Source organism: Heloderma suspectum, chromosome 4 (assembly GCF_057233095.1).
Source record: "Heloderma suspectum isolate Gila_16-S chromosome 4, 16-S_ref, whole genome shotgun sequence".
NCBI lineage: Eukaryota > Metazoa > Chordata > Lepidosauria > Squamata > Helodermatidae > Heloderma > Heloderma suspectum.
In genome coordinates, this window is record NC_139461.1 from 68,264,023 (window position 1) to 68,287,017 (window position 22,995).

The 22,995-nt window shown below is 45.2% G+C and overlaps 1 protein-coding gene across 2 annotated transcripts in view; it reads left to right on the forward strand.

The window, feature by feature from the left end:
• The window catches only part of ST18 (ST18 C2H2C-type zinc finger transcription factor), a 195,179-nt gene that overhangs the window by 114,206 nt on the left and 57,978 nt on the right, over positions 1-22,995 (forward strand). For both annotated transcript variants that reach the window (XM_084849571.1, XM_084849572.1), the window contains exons 6-10: positions 3,046-3,180; positions 8,899-8,989; positions 10,327-10,431; positions 13,217-13,422; positions 20,088-20,299. In XM_084849571.1, coding sequence (XP_084705697.1) covers positions 3,046-3,180; positions 8,899-8,989; positions 10,327-10,431; positions 13,217-13,422; positions 20,088-20,299 — 749 coding nt within the window. The remainder of the gene's footprint in view (positions 1-3,045; positions 3,181-8,898; positions 8,990-10,326; positions 10,432-13,216; positions 13,423-20,087; positions 20,300-22,995) is intronic.

Below are 22,995 nucleotides of genomic sequence, written 5' to 3' on the forward strand. Positions count from 1 at the left end.
GGGACAACTCGTGTTTTATGTTACCTGTCCTTGGAAGGCTGTGATCCCTATTTGGTCTCTGCCTTGGATTTTACTGGAGATGTGGCTTTGGAAATAAACACATATATTTGCAAGCTACTTGCCTTGTTCTGTGTCACTTGAAAATATCATGGGGGCAGGAATATCATGGAGAACCTGATTACAAATGACCACCCTGCATGAAGCTTGTTATACTTTATTCTTATTACATTTAAATATATTCAAAGAAAAAGGTATGGGCAAAAGATACAACTGGCTAGCACAGACAATACAGTCGATTGCTCCATTGTGTTAAGATGATCACATATTCTCCAAATGTAGCTATTTATCTGGGACAACTCCTGATTTATGTTGCCTGTCCTTGGAAGGCTGCACTCCCTATTTGGTCTCTGCCTTGGATTTTACTGGAGATGTTGGGATGCCGTTAAAAAAAAAAATTAGTCTGCACTCATGTGCACTAGAATTCTTCAAATTTCTCCTCCCCTGAGTCTGTAGAAGGTAAATCTCTCTGAGGATGAGGCAGGTGCATCTTGACATGTTTGCTTCTAGTGCACCTGCATGCAGTACAAACACATGGAAACAAAATGCCGGTTTACTGTTTCCCTTTTATATACACACATCACCCTGCATAAACCAGACAGTAAAACCTGTTGAATGTTTTTGAATGGCAAATTTTGTAGTGTAAGTAGAGATGTACGAAAGTCACTTACCTTTTCGAAGGGTGACATTCGCGGTGGGGGGAAGGCGCTCCGTCCCTCCCCCCGAAATCCTCTCCAGCTGGCTCCGCTCCGCGGAGATTCCGCAGAGCCACCGGCCGGGGCCACCCGCAGCAGGACATCTGGCCGCTGGGCAGCCTGCAGGGATGCAAATGGTGGCGGCCATAGCCACCGCCATTTGCATCCCTGTATTTTGCCGTGATAGGCTATGTAAATATTTACATAGCCTATCACGGCAAAACAACAACAACAAACACAAATGGCGGTGGCTACAGCGGCCACCATTTGCATTCCCTTTTTTTTTTGCCGTGATAGGTTATGTAAATATTTACGTAGCCTATTACAGCAAAAAAAAAAGGAATGCAAATGGCAGCCACTACGCCATTTGCATTCCTTTTCTTTTTTTGCTATAATAGCCTACGTAAATATTTATGTAGGCTAAAATGGCAAAAAAAAGGGAACGCAAATGGCGGCCGCTGTAGCCGCCGCCATTTGCGTTCCCTTTTTTTTTTGCCATGATAGGCTACGTAAATACTTACGCAGCCTATCAGGGCCTCCAAAGGGACGCAAATGGCGTCCCTGCATTAGCTGTGATGGGCTACTTAAGTATTTATTTATTTACCCTAAGTATTTACGTAGCCTATCATGGCTATATGGAAGAAGCGAATGGCATCCACAGACGCGGCCACCATTCACAAAGCAGCATGAACGGCAGCAGGTAAGTGCTCCGTTTCGCGCGCCTTTCACAGGGTGGGGGGGCAGGGGGCTTCGTTCCACCACGGATTTCGGGGGGCCGAATGCACTGGCATTCGGCCTCACCGAGATCCATGGCGGAATTCTCTGACATCCCTAAGTGTAAGTGTAATGAGCATTGTAACATTCTATTAGACATTGTTCATTTCAAAACAAGAAGGCTGTGTTGGTCACTTTACTAACATACTCTTCTTCAGAAGCCAGTGAAGGTGAGGTTATTGTAGAGTAAAAGAATGCAATGTACAGCAGGCAGAGAAGTGCCTTCAGCAATATATAATGGGGAGAGGAGGGTGTCTTGAGCAGTGACCCTTGGTTTGAGAATAGGGGGATTACAATTAGGGATAGACGAATATGGCCATTTGAGTTTCTCTCAGTTTCTTCTTTTTTCCCCAATCCTAGATTTGGTTCATCTCAAACTTTAAGAATTTCTTCAGTTTGAGTTTGAGTTCATCCTGAACTTTGAGATTTTTTTAAAATGTGCATGAAAATTCATACAATTTTTTGTGCACCTTTTCCCTAATGCATGCATTTTTATGCATTTTTTTGCTAATATACACATTTTTGCAAGCAATTTTCCTAATGTAAATGCATTTCTGAACACTGGGAAAAACAACCTTAAATTCAGTTCATCTCAAACTTTGAGAATTTCTTCATTCTTAAGTTGGGTTCATCCTGAACTTTGAGACTTCACAAAAATTTATTTTTGTGCGCATTTCTCCTTTGCATGCATTTTCATGCATTTTTGCCTAATATAAACATTTTTTGCAAGACATTTTCTGAATGTAATGCATTTCTTAACATTATGTTCCCTAATGTACACATTTTTGTATGCATTTTTTGATTGGAGACCTTCATTGAAAAACACAGAGAAAGAGAACTAAGTTTCAGTTCACATAGTGTTTAAAAAATGAAAATTAGGTAACTTCACATTAAAATGTGAACTGAATGAATTTACCCATCATCCATCACTTCAATGCACAAGAGTGAAATGTTGGACGGTGCATTCTCACTTAATAGCTACTGCTTCAGGTTGTTCAACAAATCTCAACATGCACTTTATAGCCATGCCATTAGGAAGAAGAGGAAGTTCCTTGCATAACTCCCCCAATAAGTGTTGTGACTTAAGCCTCCCAACAAAGATAGAACAGATGTGAGACATCGCTTATGGGCCTATGTTTTGGATTGGTAAGCTGTCTGTTTCTTTGTAATGATCCACCATTTCCAAAGTCTGATATTTTGATATTCGGTGCTCTCTAGATTTTTTCCATCCACAGATAGTTCCAGTTTTCTGGCCCATGACTCAGATGTCATGGCAACCCCAAGCCATATGTATGTATGTATGTATGTATGTATGTATGTATTATACTGTATATTTTAGAACAAAATAACAAAGTCATTGTTTGAGGTAGAATTTGAAAATATGCCTAACATTTCAGCTTATGCTAACACCTTGACAGAGAAGTGATTTCAGGTCATCCCATCTCTTTCAAATATTCAGCTTGGAATATTCAAGGTACAATGTTTGTTCAGACAAGATCCTCATTTCTGTTTTCTGCAGACATGCCTAGGCCTGAAAAGAGAGAGACCAAGTGTCCCATTCCAGGATGTGATGGCACAGGGCACGTGACTGGGTTGTATCCACATCACCGCAGTCTTTCGGGTTGTCCACATAAAGTCAGAGTGCCACTTGAAAGTAAGTATAATTTCTTCAATACAGAAAAACACATTCTGGAATAAAGACATGAGAAATTGTCTTTGGATAAAATGGTCACAGCTTTATTAACAAACAGCAAGGGTCTGCAATGGGAAGTAAACCTATGGATATGTGCCAGCCCCCATTCAGGTTATGTCCTATGGTCCCTATCTGGACAATCACCCTCTGGCTCAAAACATGAGATCAGCCAGATGCCAACCTGTGCTTTTCATTGCCTGCCCACCATGAAAGTGGGCCAAGAGGTCCCATGACTGCTCCAGGCCATTGCCAGTGGCCATAGTTTGATGGTCCAGAGGCCTACTGGCCGGATCTACACCTTGTGTCATATCGATTTAATCCCATCATGGTGACGCTATATCCCTCTTATGCCTTTATCCCTTGTGGCCCACACAGTGATATGTGTTGCCATATTTTGGATAATGCGGGATAAAAAGCGGGAAATAACACCAGAAAAGCAGTATATGGAATGTGTAATGTGCTCCAACAGATATCAGTGCACTTCAATATCAATAAAAACCACTAGTGTGCATCTAGCCCTGGACCCGGGGCCTGTGTCCTTCCTCCATCCTCCAGCAACGACAGATAGGATGAGCAAGCAATGCTTCCAGTTGCCTCAGAGTGCTCACCACAGGAGCCAGTTTGCCCCCCCGAATGGAGGCAGGAGTGGGGATGTGGTGAGAGTCTGCAGGGGTGTGTGGAGTCTGACAGATTCCCCTTTCGCCCTCCCTCCCAGACCCTGCTTGCTGAACCCTGGGGTGCTTGTGGACCCACCTGGTGAGCAGCCCATGGTTCAGCGAGTGCCCAGCAGCTGCCTGCCCTCCCTAGCGAGCTGCCACTGTGTGCAACAATGGCGGCTCAGGCGCTGCCAGGAAGGTAAAGTTTTACTTGACATCCATAAAGGCCCCACTTACACAACATTATGGGCGTGAATGGAACATTCACACCTGTAATGTTGCCTAAAAGGGGCCTTTGCGGCCACTGGGTGTGCAACTTTACCTACCCAGAAGCACCCGAGCTACCATTGTTGCACAGTGGTGGCTCGCTAGGGAGCACGGGCTGTCCTGTGGCTTCACCAAGGACTCGCGGGCTGTGACAAAATTCATGCAGCACTGCGCTCAGGGGTAGGTGGTGGCAGCGGCTTGGCAAGCGCCTGACAAACCGGGCACAGGTGAGTCCGTCCATCCCTAGACATGAGACATTACATTATTAATGTGCTAAGAGCCACAACTTTATTAAGTAAGCAAACAGGGTCGGCAATGTTTATAACACTGCACCCACCAGGCCCAGAAAACTATTGGGCAAACCGCCAACAGCCTGCTGCAAAAAAGGCTAACAAAGACATGGCTGCAAGTAGCAGAGATTCAAACTGTGAGAAGCAAAGCAATAAAAGCTCAGGTGTACAAGGGTTGTGCTTATCCAGAGCAGGTGGCTTTAATCTAGACAAGCCCCCCAGTCAACTTCCAGACCCTGAAATCACTGTATAATCCACTAAGGTCACAGACCTGATCTTCATAGGGCCCTGGCTATGGTCCTTGCCGACCGCCCGTTCTTTCTAAGCAAAAGTGCAAATTGCCTTATGTGGTCAACGGGAACTGACTAGCAGGAACCTTCACCATTCCTGAATGACTGAATCTCAGGCCCATAACAGACATTACACTTTGTCTTTCCTTTTCATTTTTGCCCTAGAGTAGGTGTAGGGCCACCGATCTGGATCAGGACCCTAGAATGGGGGTAGGCAGGCTTTTAAGGTCTGGACTGAGCCTGCTGCACCTATACTACAGTAAAAATGAAAAAGACATAGCTGGTAGATACAGATTTAAAGCAATGACTGTTTGGGCCATCTCTGATTCTCCTTGCATAGGTGACCCTTGTACTGGGAGCTAGGAGTGTGTCAATGGCTTGGGGGGGCCATAGTCACAATGGCTTCACAGCTCCTGCAGCATCCACTCTGGCTTGCCCCTGGCTGCAAGTGCCAGCTCTGGAAAAAAATTGATCTGCAAATGAGATAAAGCATCACCCCTGCCATTATCAAGGCCAAGAATGTAACAGGCCACACACAAGAAGTTCTGACCTAAGCACTGAAACACAAAGGCTCTAGCTAAGTGCATTATCCTGGGGAAATGGGAGATCTGGCTGTTGATCAGTTGAATCACGGCCTGGTTGTTGCACCAGAATCACCAGAATCTCATAGTCCAGTTGCAAATCTCTTGTGCCCACAAGGAACTGGTGCCATGATCAGGGAGAACCCGGGGAGTGTGAGGTCTCTCAGAACACCTCGATCCAATGCCCAAAAACGTCACACAAAGCCAGGCCTTCTGTCTCTTCCTAGGCCAGGGGAACTCCTAGGAATTGAACAAGATCATGGGAGTGTCACATAAGTGAAGCACACCGATGACCCAGAAAATACGTTTTGAATCAGCTGGTAAGCTGGCTGAAACCTAAGTACTTCGCTTAGGTGAATTATGTTTCCCAGAACTGGTTACACAGGGTGCCTTTATGCAGTGGTGTAGTGGTAAATTTGGAAATGCAGGAGCTCATTGTGACAGTCTCCAAGGGCAGTCCAAAAATTCCAGGCAGCTGTATTGATCCATATCAACAAACCAGTTCTAGGAGTTTTCATTTCCACCAGGAGCATGTCTTTGGTAAAGCGAATAGGTCTTAATGGCCCATTCCAGACCAAGTCATCCCAAATACTTTGCATTCCAACATGGAACAATATATTGTTGCCTGGAAAATTCATTCCCCCCACAGCTAGAATGAGGATCACAGCTAAGCTCAGAGAGAACAGGGCATTATGAGGGGGGTGGCAGATGACATCAGAATCCCTGCTACTGAAAAAGAGACAAGGCTGCGTCCTTGTGAGCCCTGCCTCAACTACACCACTGCCTTTATGTCAACTTCCTTTAGGGCTGGATGAAACTGCCAGTTTCATTTTCTCCCACATTCAGCTAAAAAAAAAAACAACTCAAGTTTTTTCCATCCCAAATATGAAGTTGTGCATTTGGGTATATTCTTATCAAAACCAAATTGAAATGAAATTTCCACCAAACCTATCTTTCTCAAACAGCAGTAAGAACATAATCACAGCCATGATGGATCAGACCTGTTCCCTCCCACAGTGGCCAACCAGATGCCTATGGGAAGCCCCAAAAGAGGGCCATGAATGCAATAGTAGCCTCCTGCTCATGTTCCCCAGCAACTGGTTTACTCTATTAGCAATTGCAGCAGGACAGGGATGGCGGAGAATTCCGCCACGGATCTCAGTGAGGCCGAATGCCAGTGCATTCGCCCCCCCGAAATCTGTGGTGGAATGAAGCCCCTCAGCCCCACAACCCTGCGAAAGGCGCGCAAAATGGAGCACCTACCTGGTGCCATTCGTGCTGCTTTGCAAATGGCGGCCGCAACTGCGGCCACCATTAACTTCACGATTTTTGCCATGATAGGCTACGTAAATACTTATGTAGCCTATCATGGCTAATGCAGGGACACCATTTGCGTCCCTGCAGAGGCCATGATAGGCTACATAAATATTTACTTAGCCTATCACGGCAAAAAAAAGGGATGCAAATAGCGGCGGCTATGGCTGCTGCCATTTGCGTCCCTGAGCAGCCCAGCAGTGGCCGGATGTCGCTGCAGGAGGCCCCGGCTGGTGGCTCCGCAGAGTTGCCGTGGAGTGGAGCTGGCCGGCAAAGATTTTGGGGGGGGGGACAGAGCGCCTCCCCCCCACCGTGGATGTCACTAAATGAAACAGGTAAGTTGTTTCGTACATCCCTACAGCAGTAAAGTATTTCATCTTGGGAGGTGCAGACAAACTGAAGTGAACAGGAGTGGTTTACTCTCCTCTGCATTGGTAGGGCTGATGGTACAGAAGCACTTTACTTTACTGGTGGGATAAAATTGTCCATGAGCTGCAGCAAGGAGCTCTAGAGGTAGAGTTCTTAATCCAGCAAAAGTCTAAAGGAGTCTGGGGGCTTTATAAAAACTCTGCCAGCTCTTCCTCTTCCTGATCTTCTGCTGGTTGATCATTCATAGCGGAGTCTGTTCCGTCCTCCCAAGTAAGCCCTAGCTCCCAAGTAGCCCTCTTCGCTCCTCCTGAGTAGCCTCCTGGCAATAGAGTTTCCCACTGAATCTGCTTCCACCTTTGCTTTGGAGATCCAGGGGACAAGGGGCATGAATCAGGGACTGAGGCAGGGTTTGGGATATGGTCAAAATGTTATTAAGGGTTCAGCAGGACAGGAAGGCCTGGCGTGCTGTGGTCCATGGAGTCACGAAGAGTCGGACACGACTGAATGACTGAACAAAGGCATTCTCAGGCAGCCTTTGGTCTGCTGTCAGTTCCTCCAGATCTTCTGTGGGAGCAGGTCTTTCAGTGAATTTCAAACCCTCATCCTCTGAAGAGGTCTGTCCAGGGTCTGGATCAGACAGGATGTTCACAGAAGAATTGCTGTTTGAGAGAGTAGGGAGAATGCACCTATAATCTCTTATCCTGGGAAATGAATGGTTCTCATCAGACTCTTCTTCAACATGTTTACATGTTGAAGACTGACTCATAGTAAGCTGGAAGAGACTCAACAACTTGGAAAGATAAGAGGTTACTGACTCATCTCTTTTTTCCAATGATGTGTGACCAGGAAATAGCAGGGCTAGTATCGTGGAGTGAACAGTTCCATAGAGGCCTGGTAGCCTTCCTCAAGTATCTGAGAAGCATGGAGGGTCTACACACAAGGAGGGGGAGTGGGGACAAGTGTGCTAGCTCTGGCTCCCCTGCTGTCATTCTCATCATCCTCCATGTGTAAAACCCTGGAAAATCATGGTTCTAAATTTTGGGGAGAGCCTCCACAGAATAGAGGAGGCTCCCCCCTGCAGACAGATGCCTTCTACACACGGAGGGCAACAGCAACAATAGTGGAAGGGCCATGGAGCTAGCACACTCATCCCCACTCCTCACATGTAGACCGTACACATTTTTCAATGCCTGAAGAGGACTATATAAAAATCAAAGGTAGCCATGTTGGCCATAAGAAAAAATCCAAAATCCATGTAGTGTAATACCTTTATTAAACCAACACAAAGATCACTAAAAAAAATGTGGAAGCTTTTGAGATCTCCAGATCTCTTCCCCAGGCAAGATGTGTGTGTGTGTGTGTGTGTGTGTGTGTGTGTGTTAATTAAAGGTTGGCAGTGGGGAGAAGAATAGGGGAGAGGACAAGGCTGATTAGATGTTGTAGTCAGGATATCTGCATGGTCAGAGTCTTAAGATGATATGGAGGAGGAGGGATTGCAGATGTTCAAATTGGGTACTGCCAGGTGCTGTAATGGTTTCAGGTTTCAGTCCCTCTCCAAGCTATAGATCCTCCATTTATGAAAATATAAAATCCAGCTGTTAACTCGAAACTGACACCATCCAGGGTGAACCAGATAGGTTCCTTGATTGGTGGAAAACAGAAGTTGAGATTAAGTAGTCAGTCTTTATATTAGCAAAGCTGGTGATAAATTTAGACCCCCAAACCCACTACATACCAAATACATAAGATTACAACCACAAGATAATAACCTGTTAATATTGATTGGAAACAGATCAGTGGTGCCTTAGATGTGTATAAATGCTGACAATACCTCTCACACCCCAGTTTTGAACCAGCACTTGCACTGCAAAGTTGATATGTATTTGGGCCACTCTTTTCTTCTTTTGTTTAGTCCTTGCCATGCATGAAAATGTTCTAAAGTGCCCCACTCCTGGATGTACAGGAAGAGGACATGTCAATAGCAACCGCAACACTCACAGAAGGTAATTCTAGCCTGTTCAAGAAGAGACATTTTCAAAAAAATTCATTAGCATTTGTCCCTCGGTCAGTACAAAATGGTAAGATAAGCACTTAACTCCCAAAAAGGAAGCCTCCCTTATACCACATAAGTGGCATATTCTACTCAAGTGTGTACAAGTGTTAGGCCATGGTCCAGCCAAAATAAAGTACTTTTAGGTCCCGTTGTCTTCAGTGGGAAACAATTAAGCATACTTAATTATTTGACTGAAGATCAATGAGACATAAAAGTGCTTAATTGTAGCTGGATCATACTACTGTATTTCAGTACAGCATAAAGGACGTTGTTGTGTATGGATAAATCAAACAGAAATAGATTCACTCATTGCTCATAATCTATTGACGCTTATGCCTGAAGACAGCCTTCCCCAACTTGGTGCCCTCCAGACATGTGCACTACAACTCCCATCAACCCCAGCAAGCATAGGCAGGTTGGGAATGCCTTTCCTAAAAGATATACAGGACCCATGTAAAGGATGCTACCCATTCTCAGATATGACCTGTCTTTTTAAATTTAAATTGCACATTTGTAAATAACTAAATAGCATATCACTTTAATTGGATATGAAGTCATATATCCTTGATCTTAAATGTTCCTAACCATGAATAGCAGAAAGTAAACTGAATTACAAAGGACTTTCTTCATGAACACAGATAAGGCCAATTTTATGTGATGCAAGCACTCTGATTGGCTTTTCCCGCCAGTATACTTTGGTGGGCTGATTCAATCTTCTGACTTCTCCAACTTATATTAAGGTTATGATTCATTATGATTTGATCCAGCACATTGAAATCATTGATAAGGCTGGCTTGGATTAAATTCACCATGGAAGACGCAGATGGGGGCAAGAGCATCATATTACAAAATATTTACAGGGCCATCATTACTACTGGAGAGGTCTAAGGCCTGATGGAGGTAATGAATCGGTGCACAATAGGCACTGGATCTTAGAGACTGTAACAGTGGACAGGTGAAGAGTTCAGATACCCTGCAAGCGAAGTGTGAATGGATGAACAAGGCCAGCCTAACTGAACCAGGGCTCATCAAGAGATATAGGGGGAAGGAAGCCCCAGCAGGACAAAAATGCTTGAGATAACTGTGGAAAGAAATACAGCTGGACTTCCAGACGCTGTAACACTGAGTAAGATGAGTGAAAAGTTAGAAAATCAAGGGAAAAGTGCTAAATAGTAAATAATATTTTTCCTATAATGCCCAAATGCATTTTAAAAGTCCTAATACTTTGGAGGGAACAAGTAGGAGTTGTTAACAATTACTCATATGCGACAAATCTCTTTCAAACAGTCTTTCTGGTTGTCCAATTGCTGCAGCTGAAAAAATGGCAATGTCTCAGGAAAAAAATCAGCAAGAGTCTCCCAAAACAGGGCAGTGTCATGATCAGGTCCACAGGTAAGTCTCTTTCATCATATTTATAGCCCAAGTGTATTGGTGAAATATATTTGTAATTAATGTAATAGCTTGTAACATGCTGACATGTTCCATTTCTAATTCTGTGGTGCAGACAGGACTTTACAAAATTTAAGGTGATCAATTCTGTAACCTGCTGTGAAAGACGCAGGTGCCTCAGCATGGGCAAACAGACTGCCGCTATGTAAATACTTATGCAGCCTATCACGGCATAGAGAAGGGACGCAAATGGCAGCCGCTACGCCATTTGTGCCCCTGCTCTTTGCCATAATAGGCTACGTAAGTATTTACATAGCCTATCACGGCTTGGGAGCCACACAAATGGTGTAGCGGCCGCCATTTGCATGGCTGCCTTTTGTTGTGATAGGCTACGTAAATACTTACGTAGCCTATCACGGCTTGGAAGCCACGCAAATGATGGCCGGCGTAGTGGCCACCATTTGCGGCTGCAGCAGCCCGACAGCAGCCAGAATTCCGACTGCGGCTGGCCCCGGCCGGTGGCTCTGCGGAGTTGCTGTGGAGCGGAGCCAGCTGGGGAGGATTCCGGGGGAGAGACGGAGTGCCTCCCCCCTACCGCAGATGCCCCGGAGTGGAGCCAGGTAAGTGTTTTGTACATCCATAGACTGCTCTCACCCAGCTACCACTTCTGATTTTGTTTCCATCTGTACAAGTCAGGTTTCTTTTCCTACATGGGTTGAACAGAAAAATGGCTTTGTTTATTTCATGCTTATTTGTACTAAAACAGTTCAGAAACGTCCGAAGCTATCAACGGATTGGATTGTGAAAGTAGATTGCCATGTCAGGGGTGCAGAACCTCAGGCCTGGGGGCCAAATCCGACCTACCTGGTGTCCCAGTCTGGCTCTCCAGGGTTCCCCAGATGACCATGTCCCCTTTCCCCTCGCCCCACCCTCTTTCCCAGACCACCAGTCATTTGGTGGTTTCTGAAGGTTTGTGCAGTTTCCCCCCCATTCTAAAAGGTTGAGATGTGTCTTCTAAGGCTTTGTTACTCGCAGGAAGAGCTTTACATTTGCTGGCAATTTTGGTATTTTGGCCCTTTTTGTGTTTGCCCCCAGCTCCTTCCCTTTGGCCCTGCTCACCGCTGGAATGCAGCCCCCAAGAGCTTCTCCAGAAGGAATTCAGCCTTCAGGCTGAGAAGTTCAACACCCCCTGCTCTATGTGCATACGCATGTAGAGTCTGTACAGAAGGTTAGGCGAATGTGTAGAGTAGGGGTAGTCAACCAGGCACCCTCCAGATGTTTTGGACTACAACTCCATCAGCCCCAGCCAGCATGGGCAATAGTTGGGGTTATGGGAGCTGTAGTCTGAGACATCTGGAAGGTATCGGATTGGCCACCGTTGGTGTAGAGCTTGGGAGTGGGGCCACTAGACACAATCTGCTCCCCTGCATGGCATGTCGTCTGCACAAGGATAAAATAAAACTGAAAGTAGGAGTGGCTGGAAGGAGGAAATGGCTAACCACAGGAGCATTTGCATAAAAGGGGGATGGAATGGTAGTGGGCTAATCAAAGTATGCGATGTGAGACATGAAGCACTCATAGACTTGTAGTGCTGCGTAAACTATTTGTTTATTAAAGAGGTTTTTATGAATGACAGACAGGATAATAATGCAGAGTAACCAAGGCCCTGGCCACCTCCCTCTCAAACGTGCTCAGTGCACGATCTCATCATTCCACCCACTGCCGAAGCTGGACTCGAGCATGTGGCCTTTCTCGGTGGGGGTGAAGTAGCGGGGTGTACTGCGGCAGGGGGTTGAAGGTGTACTTGTCTGCAGGTTTGGTCTCGCACTCGATGCTGTAGGTGACCATGCAGTGGGCCTCCTGCTTGAGGTAGGCGTTGACAGTGAAGTCGTCCAGGCTGGCCTTGGCATCAATGGCAGTGTCGGTTTTGACCAGAGTGGGCTGGGGGTGGATCTTGATGAAGATCTGGAGGGGGTCTGGCTGAAGGCCATGGCCCCGGTGTGGCTGATGTCACAGTGCTGATGCTCCTCCACGTGTGGCTTCTTGCTCCAGATGGGCCTGGTGTAGCAGATGGCGGCAGCATTCCAGCACATCCCGGGCATCAGGGGCATGGCACCCTCGATGGTGCTGGCGAAGTCGGTCTGGTAGCGATCGCGATTGTTGGTGATGCGGTTGACATAGGTGGTGTCGCTGGGCAGCTTGTTCCTGGCCCTGATGCAGCTCAGGTTGTCGTGATGGATGGGGTTCCCCTGATCCTCCCTGGGCACGTTCTTCTTGGGGTCCAGGATCAGAGACTTGTTTGGATAGTAGTGGCTGGCACCCGAGTTGAGCATGGGCGGCCCCGGCTGGACATCCAGCATGCCTTCATATCAAAGAAATAACATTTAGGGACATCTAAAAGCAGTAAACATTAGTTTTAAGAACATAAGAAGAGCCCTGCTGGATCAGACCAAAGGTCCATCTAGTCCAGCATTCTGTTCACACAGTGGCCAACCAGCTGTTGACTGGGAACCCACAAGCAGGACTTGAGTGCAGCAGCAGCATCCCGCCCATGTTCCCCAGTAACTGGTGTACTGTCTTTGATACTGGAGGTAGCATAGAGCCATCAGGATTAGTAGCTATTGGTTTTGGTGGCTTATTAGATCAACTTTTTTTTTTCTGGTCTTCTCCTAACTCTAGGCTTTGAACGCTAGTCTGTAACAGTAGTCTGCTAGGTCACGTACTTATCTGAGAATGAAACCGATACTCATCATACTGCTTTTTTACTGTCTGTTCGTTGTTTCAGCAGGACAAACTTGGTGAAGCAACTAGAGTTATCTCAGTACAGCTGCAGATCTACCCAACCAATCCCTTTCCCCAGAGCCACATTTACAAGAGAGCAAGAGAAATGCGGGAAAGTACCATTTGACTACGCTAGCTTTGATGCCCAAGTCTTTGGCAAACGCACAATGGTGCCAACTATACAAGGACAAAAACCCACACAGTTCCTTGAATGTGAGTGAAAGACCTTCAGTCTCATTCTTTTCTTTGTTTTATATCTCAGATTGCATGCAAAAAGCAATAAATGCTACTAGTATAGCTAAAAAGTGAGCCAGCGAGGTGTAGTAGTGAGAGTGTTGGACTGGGAGCCAGGAGATCCGGGTTCTGGTCCCTACTTGGCCATGGAAGGTCGCTGGGTACTTTGGGCCAGACTCTCAGCCCAACCTACCTCACAGGGTTGTTGTGAGGCTAAAATGGAGGGGAGGAGGAGGATTATGTACGCCACCTTGGGTTCCTTGCAAGATGTAAAAATGTGGGATATAAATGCAATAAATAAAATAAACAGTGGCTGTTCATAACGTTTCAAAATATACCATAGTAAAAGAATCTCTGACCCCAGTCTGAAGAATCAAGTAAGACAGTGCATATGTTGCTAAGCCTGAAGATCAACAATGCCTGATGCACAGGGATGTACGAAAGTGACTTACCTGTTCGCGGATTGTGTTCGTGGGGGGGAGGCGCTCTGTCCCTCCCACCGGAATCCTCGATGGGGGGGAGGCGATCCGGTCCTCCGTCTCGGAATCCTGCCTAGCTGGCTCTGCTCTGCGGCGGCTCCGCAGAGCAGCCGCCATTTGCGTCCAGCCAGGCAGCTGTGATAGGCTACGTGAGTCTTTATGTAGCCTATCATGGCTGGGGGGGGGGGAAACTGCGTATGCAAATGGCGGCGGCTATGGCGGCCGCCATTTGCGTTCCCATTTTTTCACCATTTTAGCCTAAGTAAATATTTACTTGGCTATAACGGCGGGGAAAAAAGGAGAACACAAATAGCGTAGTGGGCGCTATTTGCATTCTTCTTTTATTTGCCGTTTTAGCCTACGTAAATATTTATGTAGGCTAAAACGGGGGGGAAGGAACGCAAATAGCGCCCACTACGCTATTTGCAGTTCCCTTTTTTTTCCCGCCATAATTGCCTACGTAAATATTTACGTAGGCTAGAACGTCGAAAAATACGGAACGCAAATGGCGGCCGCCATAGCTGCTGCCATTTGCATACGCTGGGTTTTTTTGGGGGGGGGTTAGCCATGATAGGCTACGTAAATTCTTACATAGGCTATCACAGCTGCAAGGACGGCAACAGCAGCCGCAGCAGCCGAGCTGTGGCCGGCCAGGAGACCAGCCACCGCTAGGGATGTACGAAAATCACTTACCTTTTGGGGATTATGCTGATGGTGGGGGGGGGAAGGCACTCCGTCCCTCCCCCCTGGAATCCTCGCCAGGGGGGGAGGCGCTCCATTCCTCCCCCCCCCCGGAATCCTGGCCGGCCGGCTGTGCTCCGCAGCGATTCTGCGGCGCCGCTGGCCAGCTCCACCAGCAGCCGGACATCTGGCTGCTGACTAGCAGGGACACAAATGGCAGCGGCCATAGCCGCCGCCGTTTGCGTCCCTGCAGTCAGCCGTGATAGGCTACGTAAATGTTTACATAGCCTATCACAGCTGACTTAAAAAACAAACAAACGCGTGTATGCAAATGGCGGCGGCCATGGGCGCTGCCATTTGCGTTCCTTATTTTGGCATGTCTTAGTCTATGTAAACACTTACGTAGACTAAGACGGCGAAAATAAGGGGAACACAAATAGCGTAGACGCTATGTTATTTGCGTTCCCCTTATTTTTGCCGTCTTAGTCTACGTAAATGTTTACGTAGACTAAGACGTGCCAAAATAAGGAATGCAAATGGCGGTGCCCATGGCCGCCGCCATTTGTGTACGCGCATTTTTTTTAAGTCAGCCGTGATAGGCTACGTAAACATTTACGTAGCCTATCACAGTGTTTTTTTAAAATCTAGCCGTGATAGGCTATGTAAATCTTTACGTAGCCTATCACTTTTTTTTTAAACCTGGAAATGGCGGCGGCGGCAGCCAGTCGGAAGACCGGCTGCCACCGCCGAACCGCCAGCGGAGCCGCCGCCGGAGCTGCCACCACCAGGAAGATCCGCCCAAGGTAAGTCCCATCCCGGGGTGGTGGTGGGGTGGCGGGCCGTTCCGCCACAATTTCGGGGGGCCAAATGCGCTGGCATTCATCCTCCCTGAGATCCGTGGTGGAACTTTCGTACATCCCTAGTAGGGATGGCAGAGAATTCCGCCACAGATTCCAGTGAGGCCGGATTCTTTAGAATCCGGCCCCCTGGAATCTGTGGCGGAACGGCCTCCTGCCCCCTGCCCCCCCCACGGAATCCCCCGGGATGGAACTTACCTGGGGTGGATGCGGCGGTTTTGGCAGCGGCGGTGGTTCCGGTGGCGGGGGCAGCGGCTCCGGATGCACAAGCTTGAGACCTGGGTGTACAGACCTGCAGGCTTCAGTGCATCCAGGACAAATGATCTATGGATTCTCTCTCTCTCTCTCTCTCTCTCTCTCTCTCTCTCCTTCTCTCTCTCCTTCTCTCTCCTTCTCTCTCCTTCTCAAAGGTAGCACCACAACTATAGCTGGAATGCAGGGCTTGTCCTGTTCTTACAGTTTCAAATATGTGACTCCTGCTCCTACTGAATAATTCCTGTATTGAACCCCCCACACATCAATATGCAGCATCCACTTAGTAAAATGTTGTCACTTTATTAGGTTGATGATCCATCCCAGAAAGGCTAATGGAGTTCCATGCTATTATTCCATTTTGAATTTTGTAAGTGGGGGTATATTATGGTGGGTGACAGGATCCTGTTAGCAGTGTGAGGCCAAAAAGATTGCTCTGATACTTCTGCGAATGCCCTCAGGCCGATGTGGTACACAAGTAGAAGTTGAAAGGCTTTGACTTGTTTTTGCACACATGGTGCCCCCTTGCTCCCATCTCCTTGCACAGAATATTTAGTAATTTCTTCAAATAAGGCTGGGATTGGCTTGGGGTTTACCTGTAACTGCAACCCACTTCAGTTGTGCACCATAGCTATCTCCATGTTAACTAAAGTGGATATCTAAAACGGCTTAAGCATCAGATTGTCCATAAAGGATTGTATGCGTACTCCTTGCCAAAACATAGGGTTTGTGGATCGTTCAGTCTCTGATCATGATATAAAGTTGACCCTATCAGAACTTAAAACCCTATTTCAAATCTGCCAGATTGGGAGAAACTATCTCCCCAGAACCCCACAATTATATTTGCCTTGATAGGGCAAATAGAATCCTGAACAATATTCATATTTCTTTGGGTACTCAAGACCTTGGCAAAAATGACGACACTGCATGGTTAGTGGAACCCCCTCCTAAACCTCCATCAACATCATTTTTTAATGTAGAGGGCTTTGAAGCATTGTCTTGTATCCAACATCTTGGGAGCTCATGCAATTGGACTTCTTCATCCTCTCCTCTTCACTGCAGCCCCCCATGCCCCCCCTCCAAATCTGCTCTGGAGGGTCCCCCAACCCTCAGGAGCAGATTTGGAGCAGGGCATGGAGGTTGCATGGGAAGGAAAAATCCATTCCACCAGAGGTTTCCCTTCCACTGGCAGAACACCATTGGATCTATCCCAGTATCATGTGGGAATTAAAGTAATCACTGGAATCAAGAGAGACAAGTTCTGTGAGCACAATCAAATTGTTCCTGAATTGTCACTTCAGAACAACAACCTCCCCCTTAAAATTAGCAGAGGTTGAAAGACACTTTGGCAATTAAGGCTGCAATGCTATACTTACCTGGGTATATGCCCCATTGAATGCAATGGGGATTAACTTTTATATAGACATGTATAGAATTGTGCTGTAAATCCACGAGCACTTTAATGTGAATATGCTCCTACTATTCTTGAAATATTTCCCTAAATCCTCCGTATGAATTGCTCTTATACCTATTCTCAGATAGATAGATAGATAGATAGATAGATAGATAGATAGATAGATAGATATAGATAGAAAGATAGATAGATAGATAGATAGATAGATAGATAGATAGATAGATAGATAGATGAGAGATGCTTTGAAAGGAGAGCACCTTTTGAAAGGGGAACTCAGGAATATAAATGGTTACATGCATAGGATGTTGCTTCCAGCCAAAACCAATAAACATATAACATTAGTTAGGAATGTCAATCATAAAGTTTAAAAAGACATCTGTAGATAAGGGGGATAAGTTCTGCCTTCCATGAAAGGATGGGACCGTCAGCAAGAGGAAGGGCTCTGCTTGCGAAAAGTAGGGATGTGCAAGTCAGCAAAACTTGAGCTCATCAAAGTTCTCTGAAATCAATGTCAAAGCTCATTCTGACTCGAGTCTGTATCAGATTGCAAGCTTTGTGTGTGTGTGTGTTTTGCATGCAAATCTGTGCATATTTTCATGCATATTTTTCCAAAGATGTGCATCAGTTGTGCACATCTTTGAAATCTACGCATTGGTCTCTTATTAAGGAAAGTATATTTGTGTGCATTTTTGAAACATACTCATTTTTTAAATGTACTCATTTCTGAAGCATACTCATCTCGTTTTTGAAATGTAATCATTTTGAAATGTTCTCATTTTTAAAACTTATCTCATTTTTTGGAAATTCACTCATTTTGAAATGTCCCTCATTTTTTAAACATCCTCATTTTTGAAACATATGCATGCTGCCAAATGCATTTTTTAAATTTATTTATTTATTTATTTCATTTCTATACCGCCCAATAGCCGAAGCTCTCTGGGCGGTTCACAAAAACTAAAACCAAACAACACACAATAAAACAATTTAAAATATATAGAACATTAAAACCACAATATAACAATACAACCACAATAAAACCTAGCAGCAGTACAGGAGTTTAAAATACAGATTTAAAACAGCAAAGATAAAAATTTAGAAAGCTAAAATGCCTGGGAAAATGAAAAGGTCTTCACCTGGTGCCGAAAGGAGTACAATGTAGGCACCAGGCGAACCTCACTAGGGAGCTCATTCCAGAGCCGGGGTGCCACAGCAGAAAAAGCCCTCCTCCTAGTAGCCACCCGCCTCACTTCCTTTGGCAGGGGCTCACGGAGAAGGGCCGCTGATGATGATCTTAAGGTCCGGGCAGGCACATATGGGAGGAGGCGATCCTTCAGGTAACCTGGCCCCAAGCCGTTAAGGGCTTTGAATGTTAACACCAGCACTTTGAATCGGGCCCGGAAATGGACTGGCAGCCAGTGCAGCTGGAAAAGTACTGGCATAATATGAGCTCGCAGGCCAGTCCCTGTTAACAATCTTGCTGCCCTATTTTGGACCAGCTGAAGTTTCCAGACTGTTTTCAAAGGCAGCCCCACGTATAACGCATTGCAGTTGGGTTGGTTGGGTGGTGGTGGTCTGTGAATCACATCACTGCAGATTGCATCTAAGTCCATGTTCAGTCTGGAAGGTGCAAACTGGGTGAAATCCTGATAAAACAAAAAGAACTGAAGTTAATTTTTCATACATCCCTGGTGAAAGGTCTGATTTTGGAGGGTCTCTCCTCCACCTACACCACCCCATTCAGCAGGTTATCATGACTCTATGTAGCATTTTCCGGGGGGGGGGGGCTGGAGGGGCTACCATGGGTAGGAAGAGGCAGGGAAGTCTACATCCATAAGCACAGTTTGATCCAGCTTAAATCTAGATCCAAATTCCTGTGAACAGGAAAAGGGAAAAGTGCAACATTTGGTGAAAGTAGTAACATTTAAGATCAGAGTTCATGATGCACTGTTTTTGAATTCTATCGTCTTAGCTAATATTTCTGTATCAAAGAAATATTAGGCAGAACCAACAGTGTCATTCCACTAGTGCAAATGACATTGCACTAGTGGAAACTAGGTTCTGAAATATGGGCAAGAGGAGAATCCAGCTAAAGTCATGTTTTCATGATCACAGTTTTGTAAGCGGTTGCACATTACACCTGCAGAACCGGTTGTGCAACTGGTTGTGCATTAGGTTGTGCAACTGCTTGTGCAAGCATAAAGCACAACCACTTGTGCAATGGAAATACTAGCACTACTTGAGTTTGTGGAATGACACCATATTGGATACAGCCCTTTATCTGTAACTCAGTGAGTGGAATATCACCTTCTTTCTTGGTTTAAAATAGTTGACACTTAAGCAATGAATCGTATTTATTTTCCTGGTGAATATTATGCCACATTTGTTTTTAAGGGAGAATGTTTTATTTAGCTGCTCCAGCCATCTAAAATTCAAACTGATTAACAAGAAGAATTGTACATTGCAGTAAATTTGAGGTGAACCATATTTTAGCTATAAACGAGTATTCTTGTAGCTTAAGCTGATCAATTTTGTTCAGAGTTTAATATTGCTCAGAATTAAATGGAGTTCATCATGTTTATGTTAATAAAGTCAGCAAGTCCATTCATGGTCAAAGTATAATTGAACCAATCCTTGTTCATTCTTGATTCAAGTAAAGAATTTCCTGTGGCATGCATCAGTCTTGAGAAAGGGTCCATGATTTTGTCTCCCACTGAAAATGGGAGCACCTGAACATCTGCATAGCAACTCCAAGTTTCTAACAATAACATCAACGACAAAGCAAATGTATTAATTCCTGAAGCTTCTTGATAGCCATGTTGAGTTTCCAGTCAAAAACAGACTTCCTTTCATTTATTATTTACCTGTGTTCTGTATGAAATGATAATTCATTAAAAAAAACCTAGGATCATTAAGGGGGGGAGTTGCAAGCAAGCGATTTCTAATCAAATCTCTCTTCAACAGCAAAGCATTTTTCAAATCCAGGGAAATTTTCTAATCGTCTGCCTGGTGCTAGTGCCCACACACAGAGCCCTTGCCATGCCAACTCTTATGGCTACGGTCAATGTAGTGAAGACACCCACATAGCAGCAGCTGCTGCAATCCTGAACCTTTCCACCCACTGCAGGGAAGCAGCAGAGATCCTCTCCAACAAACCACAGAGTCTGTCTGCCAAGGTAGGCAAGTCCAAGAACCTGGAGGGTGTGCTAGCTACTGAACTGTGCGAATAAACTGTCTTTCATATTAGTGATTGCATTCAATTTCTCCCTTCCCCTGCTAAAAAAAAAAAAGAGGGGGAAAAGAGAGCAGCTCCTTTCTGGATGTTCTTTTGAAGAGACAGAAGGATGATTTTTGTTGTTGTTGCAGTTAGTGTGTGTGGGTGGGAGGGCAGAAAAGAAATGCAAGAGCTGCGTTGTCAACAGTCGCCATAATTGGTTTCAAAGTAGACGAGAAATATGGGAGGAAAGAGGGGAAACTCTAAATCCGTATACAGTCTTGGGTGGACAGTGGTGCAAAATGTGTTAAAAAGAGGATTTTCTTTGCATAGTGCAAAGGCTACTGTAAAATTAAAAGATATGAGCAGAGGGGAACCATCAGAGATCCAAGTTTTGATATTTTGGTTACTGATAATTCCATTGAAAAGAATTATTCAGACTGCTATTAAGATCTGAATAAAATGTGCACTATTTGGTGAGTTGGGGGTAGGAAGAGATTACTTGCATATCTGGTTGTTTATCTAGTTGATATCTGTACCATTACATTGTAATCATGTTTCATTTTCACTGTTTATTAAAGCCACAACAGGTAACTTCCTTGTGTTATAAAACTGTAATACATGCCTTGGACCATTTTGCTTTGCAAATGGGTAAATTAGGCCCACTGTTGTTGTGAGAAATTTATTTGTACCACTGCATACCATTTGTAGCACCAGGAACACCAATAGAAACTGGGCTTGGTGCTGGCAGAACCTTGTGCAAACACATTGGATCTGTCTTGTTGGTAGAAAAAGTGGATGGACACAGGGGTAGGGAAATTTGTGGCATCTAAAAAGTGCTAGAGTTTTAAAGACAATATTGCCTTTGTACTTGAGTAGGTTCTCTGTGATAGAGATATCCCTGTTTCACAAGCCTTTCACTGTGTAATGCAGCAGCAATCATACAACTGTCAGAGCAAACACATGAGGAGAGGGAGTGCTCCAGCCCTGTCCCCTTCCACTGTTGCATCTGTTATGGAGGGTGACTGTCTGAAGAGAACAGCCTCCTGTATCCATGGAGGCTCTTCATACATGCCATAATGCTGGATTCTGGCTCATGTGGATAGTCCCCACAGATTCAGGAGGCTCTCCTCTTCAGAGTGTTGCCCTCTTGAGTACAAAGTAATGGATGCAACAATGGAGGGGGGTGGGGCTGGAGCACTCCCTCTCCTTGCATGTTTGCTCTAGTCACGTACAGAACATGTGAATAGGGCATGTATCGCTCTATCTCTCTACCTCTCTATAGTATTTTTATCCTGCTCCTCAGCCAGAAAGGTACCTAGAGTGTTTTACATGGAATCAGTAAAACAAGACAGCCCCTGCCCTTCCACAATGGACCTATGGCCCAGTTGGAGTCCACCAGGAAAAGAGCTTCAGCGTGGTGGCCCCCTTCCCATTAAATTCCCTGTCTTTGGAGGTCAGTCAGGCGCAGATGTTGTGTTGCTTTCGGCACCTCCTGACAACATTGTCACTTTGAGAGGCCTTCTCTGAGTGACCAACTGCAATTATTAAGTTCAGAATCTGTTCTTTCAAAATGTTTTGTTTTAATTGGGTTTTTTTATTCTTTTATCTTGTTGCTCACCACTCTGAAATCTTTGATGTGGAGCAGTATACAAATATTTTAAATGAATAAATAAAATATTTGGACCACAGCCATTCTGGTTCAAGAGAAGCCCCTTCAGTGGGACTCTTGTGCCACACAACCAACTGCTTTTCCTGGTGGCAAATCCGCTCTTTTCTTATTGCATGCAAAAATCAAACCAGATACTTGTGGCCTGTGTACCATGAAGTAGGATGTTCTGCTTTGCCTTTCCCTGACTGCCATTGTGACAGCCGGGTCCTTAAAGCCACTGATGGTGACAGTCTTGTGTTCATAGCCCGGCTATCCAGACAACTCCTTTTTTAGGGTCCAGGGTTTGTTGCTGGTTTTCTCTGGGTCCACGGCTTTATTCATGATGTTGGCCAGAGACATATTCTAGTGCTGGGCTATGGCAGAGATGGCTCCCCCCCCCCTCGTGTTGAAAAGAAGGCTGATGCCAGAGGCTGTATTAAATTGCTTCCTCTACCTTTGGCTGACCTTAGAAACAGACCTTTCTTGCCAAAGAAAGGTAATAAAGGGACCCTACATAAGATTATTATTATTTTTTAGCTGTACACCTGTTTTGCATTTGCCAAAGGATGGAAGGCAATTGTAACAATTCATGGTGGCACTGGGGGCATATAGTGGGGGGGAGGGGATGGGATGCATCCAGAATTTTAAAAAAAATTAAAATGGTCCTCATGACTTGTCCTTTGCCAGCCTTCACTTTTGCCAAACTTCCAGCAGGGCAGAATGACAACCAGTGGTACAGAATATCTGACAGAAGAATTAGAATTAGCTTCTGGCCAGAACAAAGGCAAGCAAGGTTCAAAGAGATGGAGTAGCCAAAATCACACACATTCTTTTTATTTGGTTTGGATAGTGATCCCTTTTAGGAAATGGGGATTTAAAACAGGAAAATATATACTCCCATATTCTCTAGATGCATGTATCTAAACTAAAACAAATTACCATAATTTTCAAAATATAGTCTGAATCAAATACTGTTAAATGTGTTTGGTTTTCATTTGATGTCATGA